At 37.9% G+C, this 21886-nt stretch overlaps 1 protein-coding gene across 4 annotated transcripts in view; it reads right to left on the reverse strand.

Moving 5' to 3' along the window:
• The window catches only part of ttc28 (tetratricopeptide repeat domain 28), a 145928-nt gene extending 130154 nt beyond the window's left edge, over window positions 1-15774 (reverse strand). For 2 of the 4 annotated variants that reach the window (XM_025909041.1, XM_025909042.1), the window contains exons 1-2: window positions 15483-15770; window positions 8371-8733 (exon numbers count right to left, since the gene is read on the reverse strand). In XM_025909041.1, coding sequence (XP_025764826.1) covers window positions 8371-8733; window positions 15483-15512 — 393 coding nt within the window. In that variant the 5' untranslated portion in view covers window positions 15513-15770. Of the gene's footprint in view, window positions 1-8370; window positions 8734-15482 lie in introns of all 4 variants that reach the window. The other 2 variants (XM_025909040.1, XM_025909043.1) reach the window with 2 other exon arrangements.
• Window positions 15775-21886: the final 6112 nt, after the last annotated feature.

Here is a 21886-nt window from a genome sequence, read left to right on the forward strand (position 1 = left end):
GCTAACACCGCTCAGCCTTGTATGTGTCCATGACAAAATAAATTATACTATGTAGTCAACAGAAAAGATAAGAAAGGTAGGCGTGTGTGTGTGTGTGTGTGTGTGTGTGTGTTCTATTTATGTTTCTATGGCATCGTGCTAGTGCTAACTAATAGCTAATCTGATTTGTTCATGCCTTATGGCAAGGTTGTATTAAATTGTGCTATTATGCTCTTTCACTCACACACACACACACACACACACACACACACACACACCAACAGGTAACCTCAGCTCGTCTGATATTTGACTATATTAGCAGCTTGTGCCTGACAGGCGTGTCACTGGAGTTGTGCAGACTGAGCCTGCTCTCGTCCCTCAGGACACTTGTGAAGGTCATATTTAGCCAATTGACATAACGCTCCTCTATCGCCTCTGAATATTACAGAAGGAAAAGCTTCAGTGAGGAGTATGTACTGATAGCATTCTGCAGAAATTCACACCTTTGGCTCGAACACTGTTATTCAGCAATTAATGCTGGATGATGGAGTGAACAAAGGATCCCTGCATTTTCAACACTCCAGTGCTGAAACAGTTTCATTTATTATCGGCTGGACGACTCCACATTTCAGTCAGATAATATGTCTCCAGGCTTCCTGTGTAAAATAAAGGCACATGCAGCTTTTCAAGAGTTTCATTAATATACAATTTCATTTTTTTGAGTTGAAGATAAGCTGGAACATACAAAAGAGAATTAACCCTGTCTGTCTATGAAACTGTTGAGCTCCACATTTATTAATCCTTTGATGCCTGCACATTGTGCAAGACTTCGACATTCTCCTCCTAAGAAAGATCATACAGTCTACATGATCATGTTTATTACATGATCATGTAGACTGTATGATCTTTCTGTTTTTTTGTTTTTATTGATATGCTACATGGGAGCCAGCTCAGACAGACAGTTGGTGGTACATATGCCCAGTGAAGCTCCCATGCTTGGCAGCCTGGCAGTGTCACTGGGGCCCTGCCAAACAGATGAGCTTATAATTGTATTTGATTTAATGCGAGGAAAGTATGCATAAGGTTTTACACATTGATTGACTGATTGATCATCCATCAGCATGCATTAGTGGAATGCAGGTGTTTTGTGGCCAGAAATCTGATAGCCTGTGAACAAAAGGACACAAATGTTGTTTTATTTCAATTTGGACAGATTTCTGGTACCCTACTTGCAAAAGCCACAATAATATGAAGGGTTTTTTTTGTCTAGAAAATCTGTAGGTAATTATTTTAGTGTTTAGTTCCTCTAGCTCTTGCAGCTGAACTGCTGTTAACAAACACCCAAAATGCTAATTACATCAACCTCATTAACCTCAGCTGCACAATACAATTAGCAGTATTATTATTTATTATTATTTTTATTCGCGTAGTATTTTTTGTTGTAAGCATTATTTGCATTTTGATCTGCAGGATTCATCCTCATATGTCACTTTCCCTGTGGTGTCGTCCAGAGTGAGAGAACAATAACTAACATTTTCACACATGAAGAGATGAAGAGTCCAAGACTTACTAACTGAGCAGTTTTGAACTGTATTATGTGTACTATAAAAAAAAAAGGAGGCTGCAAGCCAGGACACGAATGTTGCTTATATTGTACACATTCCTATCACATTTACAAGAAGTGCTCTCTTTGAAGCTCGAAACCCAAACCCAGCCGCCTCCAGAGACTCCCACACAGACATCACAGGAGTCCCAAAGATCTGATTGTTCATTAACCTCGGCCTCTGCCTGGAAATAGCAACATACAACCTGTCATTAGTGAGTCATTCACTCTTGCTGTTTATCTCTCTTCTCTTTTCTCTCAGGTTTTCTTTTTTTCTGCTCCATTACTCCGAGGCTGCTCAATTCCAAATGTTCAGAATGTAAGAAGAAAATCGCAACATCTGTGGCAAGGATGACAAATCCCGAAGCAAAGCCGTGCTTCAGTGAAACATAGTTAAGCATTTTTTGAGAGAGAGAAAGAGAGAGAGAATGAACAACAACAACATACACTAGGTGGACTGTCATTAGATTTTACACACAAAAAAGTGATTTATCAGTTTATCACAGTGATTCATCCCCGGAGGATAATCACTGTGGTAATCTCGTAACTTTAGCGTCTTTACTTCAATCAGGTTGGCGAAGAACTTTGGGTTAGGAATAACCCAAAGTAACCCAAATAGCTTAGCATAGGCCAAAACTGCAACACGTAGAACACTGTTGTTTATTTCAAAATAGCCAAAAGCTAATAATATTTTCATCAGTTTCTATTCAATTCTACATTGTGTATAATGCTAATTAGCAATCATCAGCATGCTAGAAAGAATTGGCTTCTCCTCATTGGCACTCTGTTAAATGCAGAATTGAATTTAAAATCCTTCTCCTCACATACCATATCTTGAATAATCAGGCCCATCTTATCTTAAAGACCTCATAATACCATACTGCCCAAATGTGGACTTCGGTCAGACTACTGGCTGATTTTTTTTGCTCCAAGAGTATTTAAAGTAGAATGGGAATCAGAGCCTTCAGCTTTTTGTCCCCTCTTCTGTGGAACCAGCTCCCAGTTTGGATTCGGGTGACCTTTCCTTTTTTTTTTTAAATCATTAAATAATTGCAGTTTGTCTTTGTTTTTGTTTTTTTCTTTGAAGACCCAGATGTGTCTTATGGGCACATCTATTTTTTCTGCCTTTGCAAATAAAGCAAACTAGATCCATTTTTCCAGCTAAATGTCCTTCCCAAAAATTAACTCTTTGAGCAGAATATTATCATAATCAATAGAAATGATCAACAGAAATAAGACCCCTGTTGCTTAAAAACAGCTGAGACCAAAATCTTGATCCTGAGATGTTCATTTTTACTTGCTCACAGTCTGATAGCAGTCACACCATGCTGTGTTCAAGTCCAACTGAGTCACTCTTTCATTATCTCCCACTGCTCTTATCTTTTTCTTTCACTGAAATTTTCTTTGCACAGACAGCCAAGGCACCCAACTGTGTGCAAGGGAGATGTATGCAGAGAGAGGATAAAGGACGCGTTAACAAATTGCAGTAGCTAAGCAGGATTGCTGAGACAGCAAGCTATGGTCAAGTCTAGAGTGTTATAAACCAATGCTGCAAGTAGAGAAGTAGAAGCATATCTCCCAATTAATGCCAGGCAATTAGGCCCACTGCTCTTCTAGGCAAAATTAAAAGTCATTACAGTCTGCAGAATATGTATAAGTATGGGTGTGTGTGTGTGTGACACAGAGTAAGCAGCAGGTGATATAGTACTGCTGGTGTGTGCTTTTTCTCCAAATATGTTATCACATTTGCTTTTCATGAAAAGCTGCAAAGTAGCTCCATCTGGCCTTTATCTGCTGATAATGATAAGGGACAGGGGGGAAAAAAAGAAAAGCTAGTATGATTATTTAAATAGAGACACAGTAGACAGTCCTTTACACTCAAAATGTGACAATGCAGCTATGTAAGCAAACGCAATATTCTATCTATTCTATTCTATTCTCTGAAATACTGAGTAGTAACAAAAAAAAGTTGTCCAAGAGGTTGTGAGCAGGGAGTTTCCTGACATATCATTGCTGCTCTCTAGTGGTTGCTGCAAAAACCTGAAATGTAAGAATGATCTCAGTCCCTTTGTCTGTATCTTTCTTTTACTACTGAAATGTACTTTTTGTACCAAGAATTCATGGGAAATAAACCATTTTTTAAAACGGCGTACTGATTTATATCTTAGCAAAAGTAAAACCTTTTTAACAATGAAATTCTTAACATATTTATTTTCTTAACAAAAGAAACAAATAATGAATTAAAATAAAGAATAATGAGCTGTTTTTATTTACTTAACTTGTAGTACCTATCAACATAATGAAAATTCAGTATTTCATTTAGAGACTAAAACTGTTGAAAAATTAAAGCAAAATGAATAGAAATACAACAAAAATCAAAAGGTTTGTTTATTTTTCTGCTAGTTATTTTCATTATCAATTATTTACATTACTCTCTTGATTGCTTTTCCGATTAATTGTTTTCTATATTAAATGTCAAAAAATAGTGAAAAACGTTTTTACACTGCTTCTTTTCACCGTCACCTTTGTTTTTGATTGATTAATTGAATCAGAATTTCAGATCTAGAAGAAATTTTGAAACTTGTCTGAAAAACTACATGCTTGAATACAATGGACAATACCACCAGTGTCTTTGGTGGATGAAAATGATCAAATTGATACACAAAGAAAACAACAGTGTGGTTCAATGTACAGTGGGGCACACACAATGAAATGTCTCCCTGCTGTAGACTGACTCCTCCTTCACCTCACATGCTCTGCAGTAAGTCCTGGATTACCCTACTGACCCACGCTGAGTTCTCCGTGACACAGATTCACTTATAGCACAAAACCAGCAGAGGACATTAAAATCACATCAACACAACGTCGGTCATAGGACCTTAAACTCACCCAACCAGGGAGGAACCCAAACATGCGGAAATTGAATGTTTTGCCTTGTTTAGATCACATTATAATATAGCCTCTGTCATGTGGGGAAGCTTCCTAAACAGGACATTTTAAGCCCCAAGACGTACTTAAAGAAACAGGGCTGTGCTTTCTCTGCACGTATGTTGGTAATATTTTTTGCCCCATGTGGTTGCAGAGTAGCTTCTTAATGACAGGGGAAGCCTGAACAGTGCGGGGCCAGCTCCACGGCCCTCTGCATAAACAGCCATAGCTGGCTGCCATCTGGTTGGCTCCTACTTCAGAGCAGAGAACCCACTGAATCCCTACTGATCATCTACACTGATTCCTACACTGAACTGCTGGAGTATGTAGGAACGGTTACGGATTGTAACATCAAACTTATACCCAAATGATTAAAGGCCTGGTTTAACCAAACTAACAAAAATCTAAATTCTTGTTTACTTTAGAGGATTTATAGGGATACAGAAAGCATTGGTTTAATTTGACATATTTTTTTTTTTCAGATTTCTGCCACAAATCCAGTGTATAAAGTGTATTCAGTGTATAGTGTAATAAAGAGAGGGACTATTACAAGCAGTACATGTAATATTGATTATTAGTAGAATATTTATAACATTTATAGTGCAATCATTGATTAATTATATCATCAGATAGATCTGATTACTAGTTTTTCACTAATCTATTATTTTCAAGGCCTATGGAGTGTCTCACACACACTCAAATGGCCTTCAAAGTCATTGCATTTTAAATGACTTCCTAGTTTCCAGTAACTACACTGCAGCAGTATTTAAAGATTCTTCAAAGTTTTTCTTGATGAAAATCTCATTTGATCATTATGATATTTAAAGTTCATATTTCTCAGCTGATTTCTTAAGCAGACCAAAACTAGGTAACTTATCTTTTCCACATTTCCGGGTTTTGTACAATCACTATCAATTCTTACTGTTAATGTAAAGCTTAAAATTTCTCACAAACACCTGCACTGACATTTTTTAAATGCGAGGAAAGAGAACATTTGTTTGGGACTACATTTAGTGACAGGTTGATCTGAAAAGATTATATGCTAGATTTACAAGCAAAGAATGCTTTACCCTACAATAATTAGTCACGATAAGTGGACAGACAGCAGTTCAACAGTCACTGATATTTTGGAGGGTACGTGCTCAAGCACAAAAAGGGCACATACTGTAAGTAGTATTTTAAAAAGTACATTGTGCACAATAACAAAAGTATTATCTACTTGCTTACTTTTCACAGTCTGACCTTTGGGTGAATTTATCAGAACATTCACTCCTGGAAAGATTGGCAACTGTCTTGAATATTTTAAACTGAATAATCGTTCTCACTAGAACGATGGACTTCCCAGACTGATGGGAAGGTTTATATTCACCATGTTTTCTCTCACTGGCTCTCTGCGTTTTGAGATTTATATTTTCTGCCTATTTAAAACCCTTTTCCTGCCATCATTGTGCAGTGCTCTGTGTTCTTTGAGCTACATTAGTAAGTCAGTCACTCTTTTGACCCCCTACAATACATCCTGATTTTCTAGAGATGAATTTAGATTTTAGGTTTTGGCTTAACAAACTCTTCAGCAAAAACATTTCCCATCAGCATCATAATCTCAGTTGACCCATAAACGATACCTCATCCAAGATCAGTTATCTAGCCTTTAATCTGCTACAATGCCAATCAGACGTCTTTACTTGTGGGACCCAAAAGTACTGCAGTCTGTGTGGTGAAGCAAAACTTTCCCATACTGCTATAAGCTTAGATATCTGAATAAGTAATGCACCTGTTTTCAGAAGAAAAAAAAAAGCTTCTTTGAAAGCACTTAACAACTTCTCAAAAACACACAAAGCCAGTGTGGGCATGACAGAAAACATTCATACGCAAAAGAGCCAGATCTACAAAAGAGAGACACTTTCACAAGAAAGGCTTTCGCTCCTGCAGCAATTTTACGTCTGTGATGTAACTTCATTTGAATCACAAAGAAACAAAAAGCTTTCTCAAATCTTTGCACTGAATGCACGAGAGAGAGAAAAGGACGAAAACAAAATCAAAAATGCAAAGAAGTCCTCCTTTTCTGTACGGTGTTGTTATCCAGATAAGCACACAAATATAAGCGACTTTTGACCAGCTACACCCCTCAGTTCCCATGACGGAGTCGACTCATTTTGTGTTTGTGATACAGAGAGTGTGTGTTTGAGCCTGTTGTGCCAACAGAAAAGTCGACAGGGGCAGCACTAGGGCAAGCTGTGGGAGGCTCACAGAAAAGAAGAAAAGAAAAAAAGCAGACACCGAGGCCGGGTTGATGAAGAGCCGAAAGAAGGAACTCAAGCAGAAATAAATGCCCCCCCTTCAGAAAGACTCCCTCTTATTGGTAGTTCATTAGTCTTGATCTTGCCTTTGACCCACAGCAAATGCTGCAGCAAGCACACTGCTATGACACCGCCACTATACAAGCACAGACACAGGAATGCTGCTTCTGTTATTGTCTTTAAGTGCCAAACTCAGGCCAAGGCCTAGCCAGGGTTTCAAAAACAAACTAACAACTGTGCAAGGTTTACACACACACACACACACACACACACACACACACACACACACACACCACTTCCGTCCATTCTCTCTCACAGAGAAAGGAAGTGGAGTCGAACTGGCCGAGCCCCAGCTGTCCAGACAGAGGTAGCCTGGCAAACCCAGTCTCCTGCCTGCCTACTTCCTCCTCTGAATGGCTGTAAAAGACTCACAGAGCATTTGCTATCCTTCACTGCTCACTGTTTTGTAAGATGTAGAGAGCCACTTCAAGTGCAAAGAAGTACTTAAATGTACTTTCTGCGATGCACAAGAGTGATAGTCTCAACCCTAATTTTTACACGATCACATTTTGTCCCCCGCCTCTGTTTTGTCTTTAGGGCAAACCCAATAGAAGTTTTGCTCTCTGGGACCCAGAAGTTACATTGTGGGCCCCTCTTTGCTCAGTGAACATCTGCCTATAATTTCCAGCAGTACTTATCCCCACAGTGGGCTGCCCACTGTAGGTCATGTGGCTCTGGCCATAGTGCCCCCACATGAGACCCAAAGAAGCATGTATGCTGGGTATTAGCACCATTGTTTCCTTCACTAACAATGCTGGGATTGTGATGTAGTAAGAAAAAATGTGTGATAGCTGAGAAACTTATTGCTTCAGGGGATATGTACTGATACTTGTTCAATATCCAAAATATGATCTTTGTACAATAGGAAAAAAATAGTACTGATACATTAGCAGTGAGCGTAAATAGTCCGTCTCTCTATCATCACTGTCATCACAATGTTTCTCCTAATCCTTGCATATTTACAGGGACATCTCTGAGATCCATGTGTGTGCTGTCCTTTTTAAACAGCTGCCAAACAAAGAAAGACTATAAAGGACAAGCTTAACAACATGTTATAAAAAGCACAACAGGCAGGCTGCAGCATCTAAATAGTAGACTTCTGTTCAGCTGCCACACACTGTTAAAAATTCAAACTCTAGAAAAACACACCATCTGACGAGATTTTTAAAGGAAAGAGAGAAAATAAGGGTCTGGTTCTTTCTGAGCTGCAGGCAGATCATTAAAGTCCAAGTTCAAAAATGAACTTGATCAAAGATCACTATCTCATGACAACCTGTACATAAACTCCTCCAAAATGAGGCTGAGCTTTCAAAGAGGATAACAGATAGATTCTAAGTGTTTATATTTAACTGTTTTTTTGCTTTTCAGTATACACACAAGACACTTTAATGTGATGACTCAGCCATACATCCTTCTCACATCCATTTAAGAAAGTCTCAGGAACAGCAACTTTACCACAATCTCATTTGAAATGTGTGATTGGCCAAGGGTCCAACCACTTACCTTGGGCCATTTGGGGTTGATGAGTCGTGCTTTGATTGCATCATCCAACGCGGTGCTATACTGGCCCAGTCTCAGATATGCTGCAGAGCGGTTACTGTACAAAATGCAGTTTTGGGGATCGGCAGTCAGGGCTTCACTGTAAAGGCGAACAGCCAGCTCAAATTCCCCCTGCTGGCAGGCCTGATTACTGCGACGCACCCGCTCGAGAAATTCAGCTTTGCTAAGGGCTGGGGGTCCAGTGCCAGAGAGTCGATCGGCTCTTTTTACCATCTGGGCTGAAAGTATCACAGGTGCAGGAGAAGAAGTCGATGAAGAAGAAGGGTTGGTGGTCCTGCTGGTGGAGCGAGAACCAAAAAGAGAGAACTGAGGAGAGAAGAAGCAAAAGGGAGGAGAAAAAAGGAGAATTAAATGGATGGATGTTAACATGGTAAACATAGATGTTAATATCAGTAAGTTTAGTATTTTCACTGCATATTAGCATGTCTTCTTAAGTGGCTAAAATACATTAGTCTAGGACTGTAGCTTCATACTTCAACCATGTGGCAATAACTGACTTCCTCTGCTTATTCAGACTACAGCATATGACCAAAAGCACCAGAAAAAACTATTTCATATAGTATTTTTGGATGCTAGTATTTGTGTGTTTTATAAAGGCATCGGGTGATTCATTTAGAATTTGGATGCACTATTATTGGGTGTAGCAGATATTTCAAAACTCACTGAACTGGGGTACATAGGAGCAAAGGGTGACATGTACAAAAGTTGAGCCCAGCTATCACATATTTTTAGCTGTTTCAATAAAAAAGCTGTTCACAGTGTTGTTTCAAAAGAAAATGTTCTTTTCAATGCTATTACAAAAGTTATTTTAAAAAAAAAACCTTCCTGCATGCAGATTTCTATCCAACACAACACCAAACTGAAGCTGTTTCATTTGCATGATATGATCCAGTAGTTACCATATAGGATACCAAACTAGTGCCAGCACTTTTTCTTTCTGCACACTGGTACCAGCTTGAATTCCTCCGAGAGTTACAGAGACAGAAAGGAGAAAAGTCAGAGACTCAGTAAGATACGGGCTCTGTTCTTCTTGTTAGTTTCAGTCTCAGTCACTGAAACTTTGTGTAAAATGTGCACACTGAAGTTCCCTTTCTGTAGCTTTAACATTGAAATGCTGCCTCCCTCTCTGATCTGGTGTTTCCAAATTTGTCCTTTCACCAGTGCTTACACGAAGGCTTTCATTATCTCTCTCTATTTCCCTTCAAACACACACACACACACACACACACACACACACAAACACACACTGAATTGTTTGGATACGCATTTAAAATATGCAGACTGGAGGGATTCCTAAAACTTGCAAATGCATCACCCAACAGTGGATTGAGAGGCGTAAAGGAGATGAAAGTTTTTGGAAGTGTACTGATTATTCACCTTATAGACTTAAGAGGGCAGAAATGTATGCATATATCTCATGAGTGGCATGAGAACTAACACTGATTTATTTCTTGAAGAATATTGTCTCATTAATTAAAGTAAAACATGAAATAAATATATGTATTTATAAGTAAGCTCACTCAGTAAACAAATGGAATTAAATGCACTATAAAAACTTTTTACAGATCAAATGTTCATAATAAACTTTAAAAAATAACATAAAACAGTTAAGGAGAACATTGCATTCACAAATTTACTGACTTTAACTTATATTTACATGTATTCATGTCAATTATCCTCTTTATTTTAGTATCCTTTGCTTTTAACTCCAAACCATGTTAGCCACTTCAGTCAGCTGTGTTTCTTGTTCCAGCTGCTTATAAAAAATAAGGTAAAAGAGCTTTTGTGTTTAAAGACCATCAGACTGGAACAATTTACCTGTTGAGAACAAACCATTTTCATTACTTGCATGCCTTCTCTTCCTACTTTGAGAAGCAGTCGTCCTATTTACTTTTTTTATTAAAATATTTTTGATTCTTTGCCATCTACCTGTATGGGTTTTTATTTTTTTTTCCTTTGCTCACTTTTACATTAAGAGCATGGTAGTGATATTTAATGGCTTTAAAATGGCTTTTAATGATTTCATTGAACTGTTCTTTTCCAGGGTGAAATGATTGTAAGGCATACATCTTTAATGACTTTAATAACATGAGTTTGAACTGAGAGACGATTTAAATTTGTTGGTTTCATGGCACAGACCCACCTTGTACGTGTAGTCTACGAATTTTCAATAGGGTTGAGGTTGGGGCTTTGGGAGGGCCATTCTGGAAACTTAATGGTTGCCTACTTTATTCGGTTCAATTCAATTCAATTTTATTTATATAGCATCAAATCACAACAACAGTTGCCTCAAGATGCTTTATATTGTAAGGTAAAGACCCTACAATAATACAAAGAAAACAGAAAAAACCCTAATAGTCATATGACCCCCTATGAGCAAGCATTTTGGCGACAGTGGGAAGGAAAAACTTCCTTTTAACAAGAAACCTCTGGAGGAACCAGGGTCAACGAGGGGTGGCCATCTGCTGCGATCAGTTGGGGGTGAGCGGATGAAGACAGGAGAGCAGTTTTGATGTGTGTTGTGATTATTATCATGTTAGAAAAACTTATTGTGTCCAAGTTTCAATCATCTAGCTGCTGATTTAAGGTAAAAACTCAGTGCTTTTTTATTATTTCATCCACTTTGTACCAGTACCACCATGATGCTTGAAAGTTGGTACAGGGCAAGTACAGCACAAGTTTGAAAGCCTAACCTTTACTCTGTAGCCTGTCCACACAGCCAGCTACAAATTTCAATCAAGTTTGAGGGTGTCAAGTTTTGTTCAGGGGCTTCTCCATCACTATCAATCTGCCACTCCCATCATTCATGAGCCTGAGATACTTAAACTCCTTCACTTTAGTTAGCAACTCATCCGTGAACCAGAGTTGGGACTTTACCCTTTTCCTGCTGAGAACCATAGCCTTGGACATGGAGGTGCTAATTGTCATTCTTGCTGCTTCATCCTCACAAGAGCATCACCTGATGATGCCAAAGTGGATGCCTTCTGCCACTTGGCTCTGCCTGAAAGGTCTGTCTGAAAAATTCTCAAGAGAATAGGTCACAAAATAAATTTAAATGTGTGCATCCAATTCTTGTTTTTTAAAGTAATTAAAGAGGTATGCTGTGCAATCATTCCACTATATAAAATGCAGTGTTCGAAGAAATCACTAAAAGCTCTAAGTTACCATGAGATTCATGCCCATGATTAATGTATGCAAACCTCTGACCACAGCTATATATATTGGGATCTGTTTGAAAACAAGAACATTTGGCATCAAGCCTTTCTGTGTTCCTAGCTCATCTGAACTCTGGTAAATAATCATTTTGTGTAAAAGAAGAATTGATTTAAAGTTCAGAGCACTTTTAATTAAGGACACCACTGACAGATGATGCCTTGTGCCCATGTCCTGTAAAGATTAAAGTCTGATTAAAGTCTCAGTGTAAGCCACAGTTTAGAAGAGCACTGCTATACACAAGTTTCCACATAACAACAATGTGTGAAAATGCTAGTTCTGATATGACAAATGTTACATAAAACAGAGCTTGTTTTATTTACAGGTAAATAAAGAATATCACATACAGTATTGTCTGTACTGAACTAAGACTGTTCCTGAACTTGAATGCAACTAGTAGAGTGCAAGAAGAAAAACTACTCTAAGTGGACTTCCACATTCGTACACATTCCACTGATAGCTGTGTTATACACATTGGTGTGTTATACTGTTCTTAAACAGAGCTCTGGCTTAACTGAAACTTCTCTGTAATGTTGTGTGGCTGCACCTGTGTGTAAAATATTTTGTTTCCAAATGGAGAGGATATGTTTGTGTATGAGTGAAAACTGGAAAATGAAAACCTGGAGTCTAATGTATCAAATGGTTAAGTGCATATTTGGCTCATCACTCAATACAAAAATAATCCTGCCAGTACATCTAAAAGATCAGTTATGATCACCTTGTTTTTATGTCTGTTTTTAAATCTATCTGTGATATTTTAGTCACCAGAGCTTACTTACAGTTCCCTGAATGCAGATTTTTTTTTCTAGCCCAATTTCTCCTCTATCTTTCTATAGCTAATAATATAAAAACTACCATATAAATGAAAATCTACTCGAGATGGCTGGAGGTTTGACCATGTAGGTTCATCTCAGTCTTGCATTACAGACTTGTGTGTCTACATGTTTAAAAGCAGTGGTTTGTTGGTCTGGAGTATTCAGGTGTGTTAACACAATGACACAATTTTTGCAGGAATAGATGTCCCAACAAGTTCACACCAACATGAGACCATGCAAAAACTGCAACAAAACAAAACTAAATATTAAAGTTCTTGACAGTAGAATTATAAAAAGAAGGAACAAGCATGGCTAATGCTGCCAAATGCTGTGTTCTACAATAATAATAATAATACTAATAATAATAATAATATCATTATTATTATTATTACTATTATGGCCCATACTTTTTTTCACAGGACTTGCATTAGGATTTCTGGTTTGTAGAGGAGCAGAGTTGAGTCATCTGTTTGTTTCATGTTCCTGTAGCAGCTTATTAATAATGTTGTTGCTTACACACAGACACACCCACAGGCACACACGCACACACACACAGACAGCTGTCCCAGTGTGTAGACAGTAGCACCAATTCACTCAAGAGACAGGTTATCAGAAGTGTCACTGCTTATATGTACTTTCTGCATTTGGCTGTAGAGCACACACTACACACACACACAGACACACACATTACAGAAGAAAGTGTCAGGTTGCATTCCAGAAGTTTACAAAGAATTTATTTTTGAGGAACAACACTGCCAAACGACAGGAACACAACATGAATATCCTGTGGCAGTCCTTCCAAGATTACACACAAACACACACTTCCCGTTTGTTCTGTCTTACTACTCCCAGCCCCATTTTCAGCCCAGGTCACAGGGAGTACATTCCTGGTAAAAACATAGAGACAGAAAGAAACTGCTGGAACGAGTACCTGAAAGAGAGGAAACTGTTTGCCTAAAACTGGCCGTTTGATCTTTAATGTGTCATATCGTTGATGGGGCGTCAATGAAACAAGCTGTAGCTGTATGCAGCTGTATGTATAAATGTGTGACATAATGCTAAGTGCAACAAAGATGGAATAGTTCAGATTATGTTTGAAAGGTACTGGAAATCTGACTAATCTGAATATTAACAGATTAGTGGCAACTGTGATACTATATCTACCTGCATGTGTGGTTTCAGTTTCTCCAGTGCAATGTGATTTCTTTTTAATTTGTCAGTCAGTTGTAATATCAAAAATATATTTGAGCTTTTGGACTGTTCAGAAAGATTATTTAAAACACATGAAATGTGTCACTATTTTCTGACACTTTATAGAATAAAACAAATCATCAGTTATTTAACATTTACACATAAACATGCTTTTGATAAGATATCGCATTTAAAAAAATACACATTTTATTGTGAATGTTTTTTAACAAATATGTATACAGTTAAAAAAAGGGGGGGAAGAAAAAATGGTCTTGACCAGTCAGACCTGGTGATTATTACCAAATCATCTAATAGTTTAGACTCTTGCCAGTGGCGGATCTAGAAAATTTTACATGGGGGGGTGGGGGGGCAAAGGAGGGCCAAAAGGAGGGCACATTTTCAGTAGTGAAAATCCCCTATATGTAACTGAAGTCAACAAAATATCCACAAAAACACTTTAAAACTCTTTATGGCATCATTATTGCTTCTCTCTCTTTTCTTCTCCTTTAGAGGGGTAGGCTTAGAGAATTAGTTTTTACAAGTATTTTAAAGACATAAAAGTTGGGGGGAGCAAGAATCTACTAAATCACTTTTTAAAGATGGCGTTGCTTATTTCAGCAAGACAGTTCCACGCAGCAGAAAAACATCTGTCACATTATGAAACCAATGCAAGGACAAAGACACAGGAGTCCTTAACCTGTATAGTCAAAGAAATCATGCTATAAGAATAGGAAAACCTTTTGTTTAAATCCCTTCTGTTGAGACTTTTAACACACATAGCTGAGATCCAATCGTAAATAAATATATACGTTTCAAAAAGCAATAAAGTTTCTTGAGTTTAACATTTAATATGTTATTCTTGTAATTTCTTCAGTTAAGGTTACATTTTTGGCAAATTATTGTTCTTTAAATGTATCTCTTGCATATCATCCCAAGTTTTTGTGTCACTTCTATAAAAGTGACAATTTTTAACATTTTAAAGCTGAGAATAGTCCCACTTACCAAAACCAATACAAATTAAAATAACTTTAGCTAAAAGTTATTTTAGCTCAAATAAATATCTGAGAGCTACAAAGCTCTCAGATATTTATTTTAGTCTGTATACCGAAGTATGTCCTGCCAATTTCACAGTGTACCTCTGAAAAAAAAATCCCTGTCACTTTGTAAATGAAACTCCTGAAACTTCTGAAACTCATGTCTGTGCCTTGATGCTTTCATTTTTGTTTTTTGTACTGACTTTACTGTAACTTTAATTGCTTTCTACATTCTGATATATTTCACACTGTAAAAACAACTTACAGTTGGCAACTTAATGAGCTCTTTAAATCAAGCTGTCTGTTAACAAATTAAATGTGCCCAACATGGATAAATTTATCCACGTCATTCCCTTTATTTAGTGAAAGGCATGAATAAATGACTTTCCCTTAATCAGTTTCAGCTAACCCTTTCTTTCTTTCTTTTTTTCTGTTTTGGTTTTGTTTATGTCTCTTCCATAGTGTTCCTTTAATGTCGTTTCCCTTTTAGTATTCCTTGTATGCATTGAAGGAATGAATGCAGTAAAGATGCACTTCTATTCTATTCTGTTTTTAGTTGTATTAGTAAAAAATCTGTTTCGCAACATCCACAGGTATAAATGAGCCTGTCAGAACTCAGATGGAGCTGTCTGTGAACTCCATGTTTCAAAATAAGCCCTGCACGATGGCAGCTCATGGTGAGATGTCTGTGTGTAAGCGACTTTTCTTTCTCTTCCCAGCCTCTTACCGATGGCGCTGAGCAGCCGCGGTTTGTGTCTTCTGTGAAACCACAAGATAAAGCGGCTGTTTCGACTAGCCTTACCTTCTCTTTCCTCGTTCTTGGCTTTTCCATCTCTGCTAAATCCGGCGACTGGAGCTCTAAACTTTCATCCCGCAGCAGCAGCAGCAGAGAGATAGAGAAAAACAGTCATCCAAAGCCAGGATACAAGTCCACTGTAGGTTATCCAGCGGTATTAGTTACCAATAATTTGAGAGTGAGAGGCTTGTGTGCTATGCAGCGGCGCTCCAAAGTTTCTCTGAGTGAAAGTTAATCCAGACTGCGTGCGCCATGTTCCCACAGGCGAACTTCTCCCCATAGCGGAATTTTTGTCCGGTGAGAGGCGGGGATCCGGTCGGCTCACCAGCTCACAGCAAGGTTTCAATTACTCTTCATGACATCAGAGAGGAGTTGAGTTACCTGACAGATATTCATTTCAGCAGACTTTTACACTGTGTTGGTGTAGTACGTTAACAGGAAGCCATACTTTGTGTAGGAATGAGGACTCGTTTAAAAATATATAATTTTATAGCATTTGGAGTCTATTGTAGAATCTAGCCACCTACTCCGAGTGCTAGTGCCCTATAACGTTAAAAATAACGTTTGTTTAAAAAAGACTGGAAGAAACATTATTAACATTATTGTGATTGGTGCAAAATTCTATGGACATGTAGACAAAGGGAACAGAGGTATTTAGTAGGTAAGGTGTTAGAGAAATGCAGAGGGACAGATAATAGTACATTCTGCAAAAAGGATGGAAATGTCTGTACTAAACATGTACTTTAAGAAGAGGGAAGAACAAAGGGTGACATATAAGAGATGAGGAAGGTGCACACAGAGGGACTACATCTTATGCAAAATGTGAAATCTGAAAGATATAGGAAACTGGAAGGTGGTGTCAGAGGAGAATGTCACTAAGCAGCATCAGATGGTTGTCTGTAGGACGCTTTTGTACATTAAGAAGAGGAAGCAAGTGAAGGCAGAAGTAAAGAGTAAGTGAAGTTGAAGTTGAAGTTGAAGAAAGAAGAATGTTGCACAGAGTTCAGGAAGAAGTTGAGGCATGCTCTGGGTGGAAGGAAAGAGTTACCCGATGTTACCTGTATATTAAAGATGGACATACCCACTAACAAAACAAATTAGCCTCTTTGACTGTGGTAATGCAAACTTAAATGTCAAAAAGGTAGGTAAGGCTCCCTGTTGATACTGATTCTTGAATATTCTACGTAATTATACTACTAACTTTTAACTACTAATACTGTACACTTCACTGTGGTGTAAAAACTACTTTAGATCAAAGCATTTATTGACCAGACATTAACAAAAAACTGAGCACTGTCTCCTAAAGGAACCACGTGACAATCCCACATTCAGAATCATCCAGAAGCAGCCCCATTTGCATATACACTGGTCCCTCGTTTATCGTGGGAGTTACATTCTACAAATAATACATGATAGGTGAAATCCACAAGGTAGCCAGCTTTATTTTTTACAATTATTATAGATGTTTTAGGGCTGTAAAACCCCTCACCACCAGTGATGGGAATAACGGCGTTACAAGTAACGGCGTTACTAACGGCGTTACTTTTTTCAGTAACGAGTAATCTAACTAATTACTATTCCTATCGTTACAACGCCGTTACAGTTACTAACAAGGTAACGCGGTCCGTTACTATTTTTCAACAAACAGTTGAAGCTGTGTTCAGTTCACCGCATCTTATATCAGCTGCAGGAAGTAGCTGTAAGTAATCTGGGCGCTACAGCTTTAAGCAGCTGCGCGCTCCCGCACAGACGGTAATCACGATCACTGTCTAGCACAACACCTGGAGCTAAGGAGGCAAAACAATCGCATGAGTGCTGCTGTTTGACTGAGGAAGAATAAAGTAGTCGTGGTAAGCCGATCACATGACCACTTAAAGACAAAGCAACAAGGTGCTAGTTTATAAATTGTGTCGATAGGCCACGTAAAACCAGAGTCATGATAAACGATATATACGCGGCGTTTTTTCCTCAATAGTTTCGCCACGTTAGCGCTAGCAAGCACTCTCTGCTTATGAGCAAAAAAACAAAACAAAACAGGGGAAGTTTTAGGAGTGACGGAGAGAGAAAGAGAGAGGGAGAGAGAGAAAGAGGGAGAGAGAAAGAGAGAGGGAGAGAGAGCAGGAAAAGAGAGAGAGAGAAAGAGAGAGCGAGTTTTGAGATGTGAGATTTGTGACGTTTAGCATGTTTGGAGTGTGTAGTTAATGTGTTGTCTTGTGTAGTTAGTGTGTAGTGTTGTGGATAGTTTTGTGTTGTGTGTCAGAACAATGAGGCGACTGCTGTCTCCAGGTAGAAACAGCAGTGATACACCTGCTGCTGTCAGACCTGCAGGTATCAGGCTGTGATGTTCTCCTTTATAGTGGACAGAAATGATTTTTTTGGAGTGGCACAAATAATTTGTGTGGCATCTTATTGAAGAACAGCTGATTGTTCTGTAAATAGTTTGAAATGGTTATTTAAAAAAAGGGTAAAAGGTAAATGGATGCAAATAACTTTGTTGTTTGCAAAACTTGTGCATAGGATTTTAAAATTGACAATTAATATTTGCATTTGAAGTTATAAAATATGATTCATTAAACATGTTTATGGTTGTTACAGTAAAAATATAACTTTTTCTACTCTGATTTTATGTTTTTTGTCTGATTTTAGATCAATTCTGGTTATACAGTATGACAAAATGAGAACATAACTGTAAATTCAGGCACGTGAGGTTGCGCTAAAAAGAATGATACCAAACAAGGCAAAGCAAATAGTTTTTAAAGGTAAAATGTGGAGAGAAAATCAAGAGTAGTAAAAAAATGGCCAATTATACCCTGGACGCCAGAGGGTTAAACGTTCTTTGTTTTTTTTTTTAAGTAACGCAATAGTTACTTTTCCAAGTAATTAATTACTTTTAGAATATTGTAACTCAGTTACTAACTCAGTTACTTTTTTGAAGAAGTAACTAGTAACTATAATTGAATTACTATTTGAAAGTAACTTGCCCAACACTGCTCACCACACACTTTATACACTTTTCTCACACATTTTCACACTTTTCTCTCTTGTTTAAACACTCTCAAAGTTCCAACCTTCGTAGAAAAAAAAGTCCAGTATTGTAGAATGAAACCAAAGATCAAACCCTGTTATCAGGTCCAAAACACGGGAATAGAGCAGCTGCCAGAAAATTCACCATTAATAAATTAATAGTATGGAAGTGGAGGAAGCAAGAAGAATGAGTTGAGTAAAGTTTGACTTATCTGACTGTTTTGTTTCGCTTAATGCACCTTATGGTCCGAAAAATACGGTAACTTCTACCTTCCTTTAGCATGTCCAGAATTCCAACTTTTTGTGCGATGGTTAGCATCTTCCTCTGCCTTTTGGGTGCTACTGCAGGTCCCTTTGACAGTGCAAAATGTTTCGTCGACATTGTTGTGTTTGTTGGGGAGAAAACTCCAACGCAGAACACATCATCATCATCACCTTTATTTATAAAGCACTTTAAAACAACCACAGCTGACACAAAATGCTGTACATTGGAACTATATAATAAAATTGCATAAGATATAAATAAAAGCCAAATAAAAGAAAAAGTAAAATACTTAATTAAATAACTAATTTAATTACAAGAGAAACTAAGTCTCACTGAGGTTAAAAGCCAAAGAATAAAAGTGGACAGTGAAGGGGCCTCTCTAACATGCAAAGGCAAATTATTCCATAATTTAGGAGCCACGATAGAAAAGGCCCTGTCCCCTCTGAGCTTCCTCCTGGATCTCGGTACCTCCAGGAGCAGCTGGTCAGCTGGCCTGAGAGACCGACAGGGTGTGTGGGGATGAAGAAGCTCAGAGAGGTAAGGCGGGGCAAGATTGTGAAAGCATTTAAAAACAAACATGAGAATTTTAAAATGAACTCTAAAAGACATAGGCAGCCAGTGCAGAGAGGCCAGCACAGGGGTTATATGCTCTCTTTTACGAGTTCCTGTTAGGAGTTGTGCAACAGCATTTTGAACCGGCAGCAGACATGAGAGCAACGACTCACCCCCACATAAAGTGAGTTACAGTAGTCCAGACAGGAAGAAATAAAAGCATGGATCACTGTTTCAAGGTGCTGCCTAGAAAGAAAAGATTTCGCTCTTGCCAGTCGCCTTAAATGATAAAAACTGGACTTCACCACTGCTTTGATTTGGCTGTCCAATTTAAAATTACTGTCCAACTTAAAACCAAGGTCAGTAACAACAGGTTTAAAATAAACTTCCAGGGGTCCCAAATCAACAGAGGAGGACTCACAGGGACCACTAGGTCCAAACACCAACACTTCTGTTTTATTTTCATTAAAATTTAAAAAGTTTAGAGCCAACCAAGCTTTAATGTCATCTAGGCATGTCATGAGAGGTTTTATGGAGATGCCACCCTTCTGCTTCAGTGGCAAATAAATTTGGCAGTCATCGGTATAACAATGAAAAGAGATCCCATGCCTTCTAAGGATGGAACCCAGAGGCAATAAATACAGTAAAAACAGCAGTGGCCCTAAAATTGAGCCCTGTGGGATGCCGCCTGACAGGGAAGCAGAAGACGATTTGGAACTGAGAAGGCTGACAGAGAAAGTTCTGTCTGCCAAATAAGACCTAAACCAATTAAGTGCAGTGCCACCAATACCCACTACATCATTTAATCAAGAAATTAGAATATTGTGGGCTACTGTGTCAAAGGCAGCAGCAACTTGGTTACCAGAATTACATGCCAAAAGGATGTCATTAAAAACCCTTAATAATGGAGATTCTGTGCTATGAAGGGTTTTAAAACCTGATTGAAAAACCTCAAGGATGCCATTATCATCTAGAAAATATTTCAGTTGACTAAAAACAATTTTATATCGAGGAACCACTGTAAAATAAAAGTTGTGTGTTTTGAAATGTGTTGTTTTCAGTTCAATTCAGTTTTATTTATGTAGCACCAAATTACAACAACAGTTGCCTCAAGGAGCTTTATATTGTAAGATAAACAGTTGCAAGGCACAATTTTTTACAACAAAACTGAACATTCTCCATTTCCAGTTTGTGCCACACTCTTACACTGTATTGCTCGGTGGTTAATTAGCAAGTGTACCTTGTGGCATTTGAACCCTGGCTTCATTTTTGAACTCCGTTGTCACTTGATGTGGACGTCTTTTTAGTATTTGGGATTCTTAACTACAACGTGAGTTAAAAACAGCACTGACTGTACTCTTCGGAGAGGTTTTCAAACATCATTTAACTCTTTTAGTACTCCTAATGCTGACCCCAAGCCTGAATGAATAGGAGGGTTGCGTCAGGATGGGCATCTATGCCAAATAAAATACACAGATTCATCAGCTGTGGCCACCTCTTGGAAAAGAAGAGAGCAACCGAAAGTACCTTAAGACTGCAGCCCAAATGTCTTACTTATTCATTTATGGCACAAAACTGGGGCCGTCATTTTCATAAATGCATTTGTTTCTTATTTGTATAGTTAAATATTACGCTCATGCTTGTGATCTGAAAATATGCAGTTTATGTGAAGAGATGCCTAACTTAAAGAGTAGAAGCAGGATAATAGCCAGTCTGATTCTGTTTTTATGGCAGTAATGACGCCTACTGACAGACACCTCTAAAGCTCAACATGTGACATTTAATATCTGGTACTCTAAAGATGTTTAGAGTACCAGAGTACCATGGTGGTTTCATTTTATGTTTTACACTGCACAAATAAATCTTGAAAGTTTGTAAACTTAAAATTAGCTAGCAGGTCTATGCAAAACAGGGAGAAACTATTTGTTTGCCTGAAGTAACTCTGACATAATTCTAACATTTACATTTTTCTTATAGATTAAGCAAACTTGTTAGTGAACACTACTCTGGATAATGCTAGTAACTGCTTTCAGTCTTTAGCTTAAGCTGCATTCATCACTGCAGTCCTTAGCTTCACATTTACCCTATTTTTGAGAATGGTATTGATTGTCTCATTTAACTGTTAACAAAAGTAATAATAATAATAATAAGCTTTATTTTGAGAACATTACGCAAAATCTACATTGCAGTCCTTCACAGAGTAGCAAAAATATAGCATTCAAGTCATAAAATTAACCGGTACAAAGAAGACAATGATAACAATATATCTTAATATTTTACTAAACATCAAACTACTGTTTTTAAATCTAATTAGCTATTTTTTCTTTTTACATCCTACACCATAAAGTACATTTCAACATATATTTCATATGTACGGCTATTTAAATAATTTTTTCTCTTTCATGGCTTTACTTACAACATAATTTCCAGCATTCGACAACTCATACAGTACAGTGCAAATACTTACAAATAGGCTACACATGTGCTGAAACATGAATATAAAACAAATCTACAGTATAGGGCACAGAACTACAACCATGATTTTATTCTGTGAATACTGAGGTCAAAA

The sequence above is a fragment of the Oreochromis niloticus genome, linkage group LG7 (genome assembly GCF_001858045.2).
Source record: "Oreochromis niloticus isolate F11D_XX linkage group LG7, O_niloticus_UMD_NMBU, whole genome shotgun sequence".
NCBI classification, from domain to species: domain Eukaryota; kingdom Metazoa; phylum Chordata; class Actinopteri; order Cichliformes; family Cichlidae; genus Oreochromis; species Oreochromis niloticus.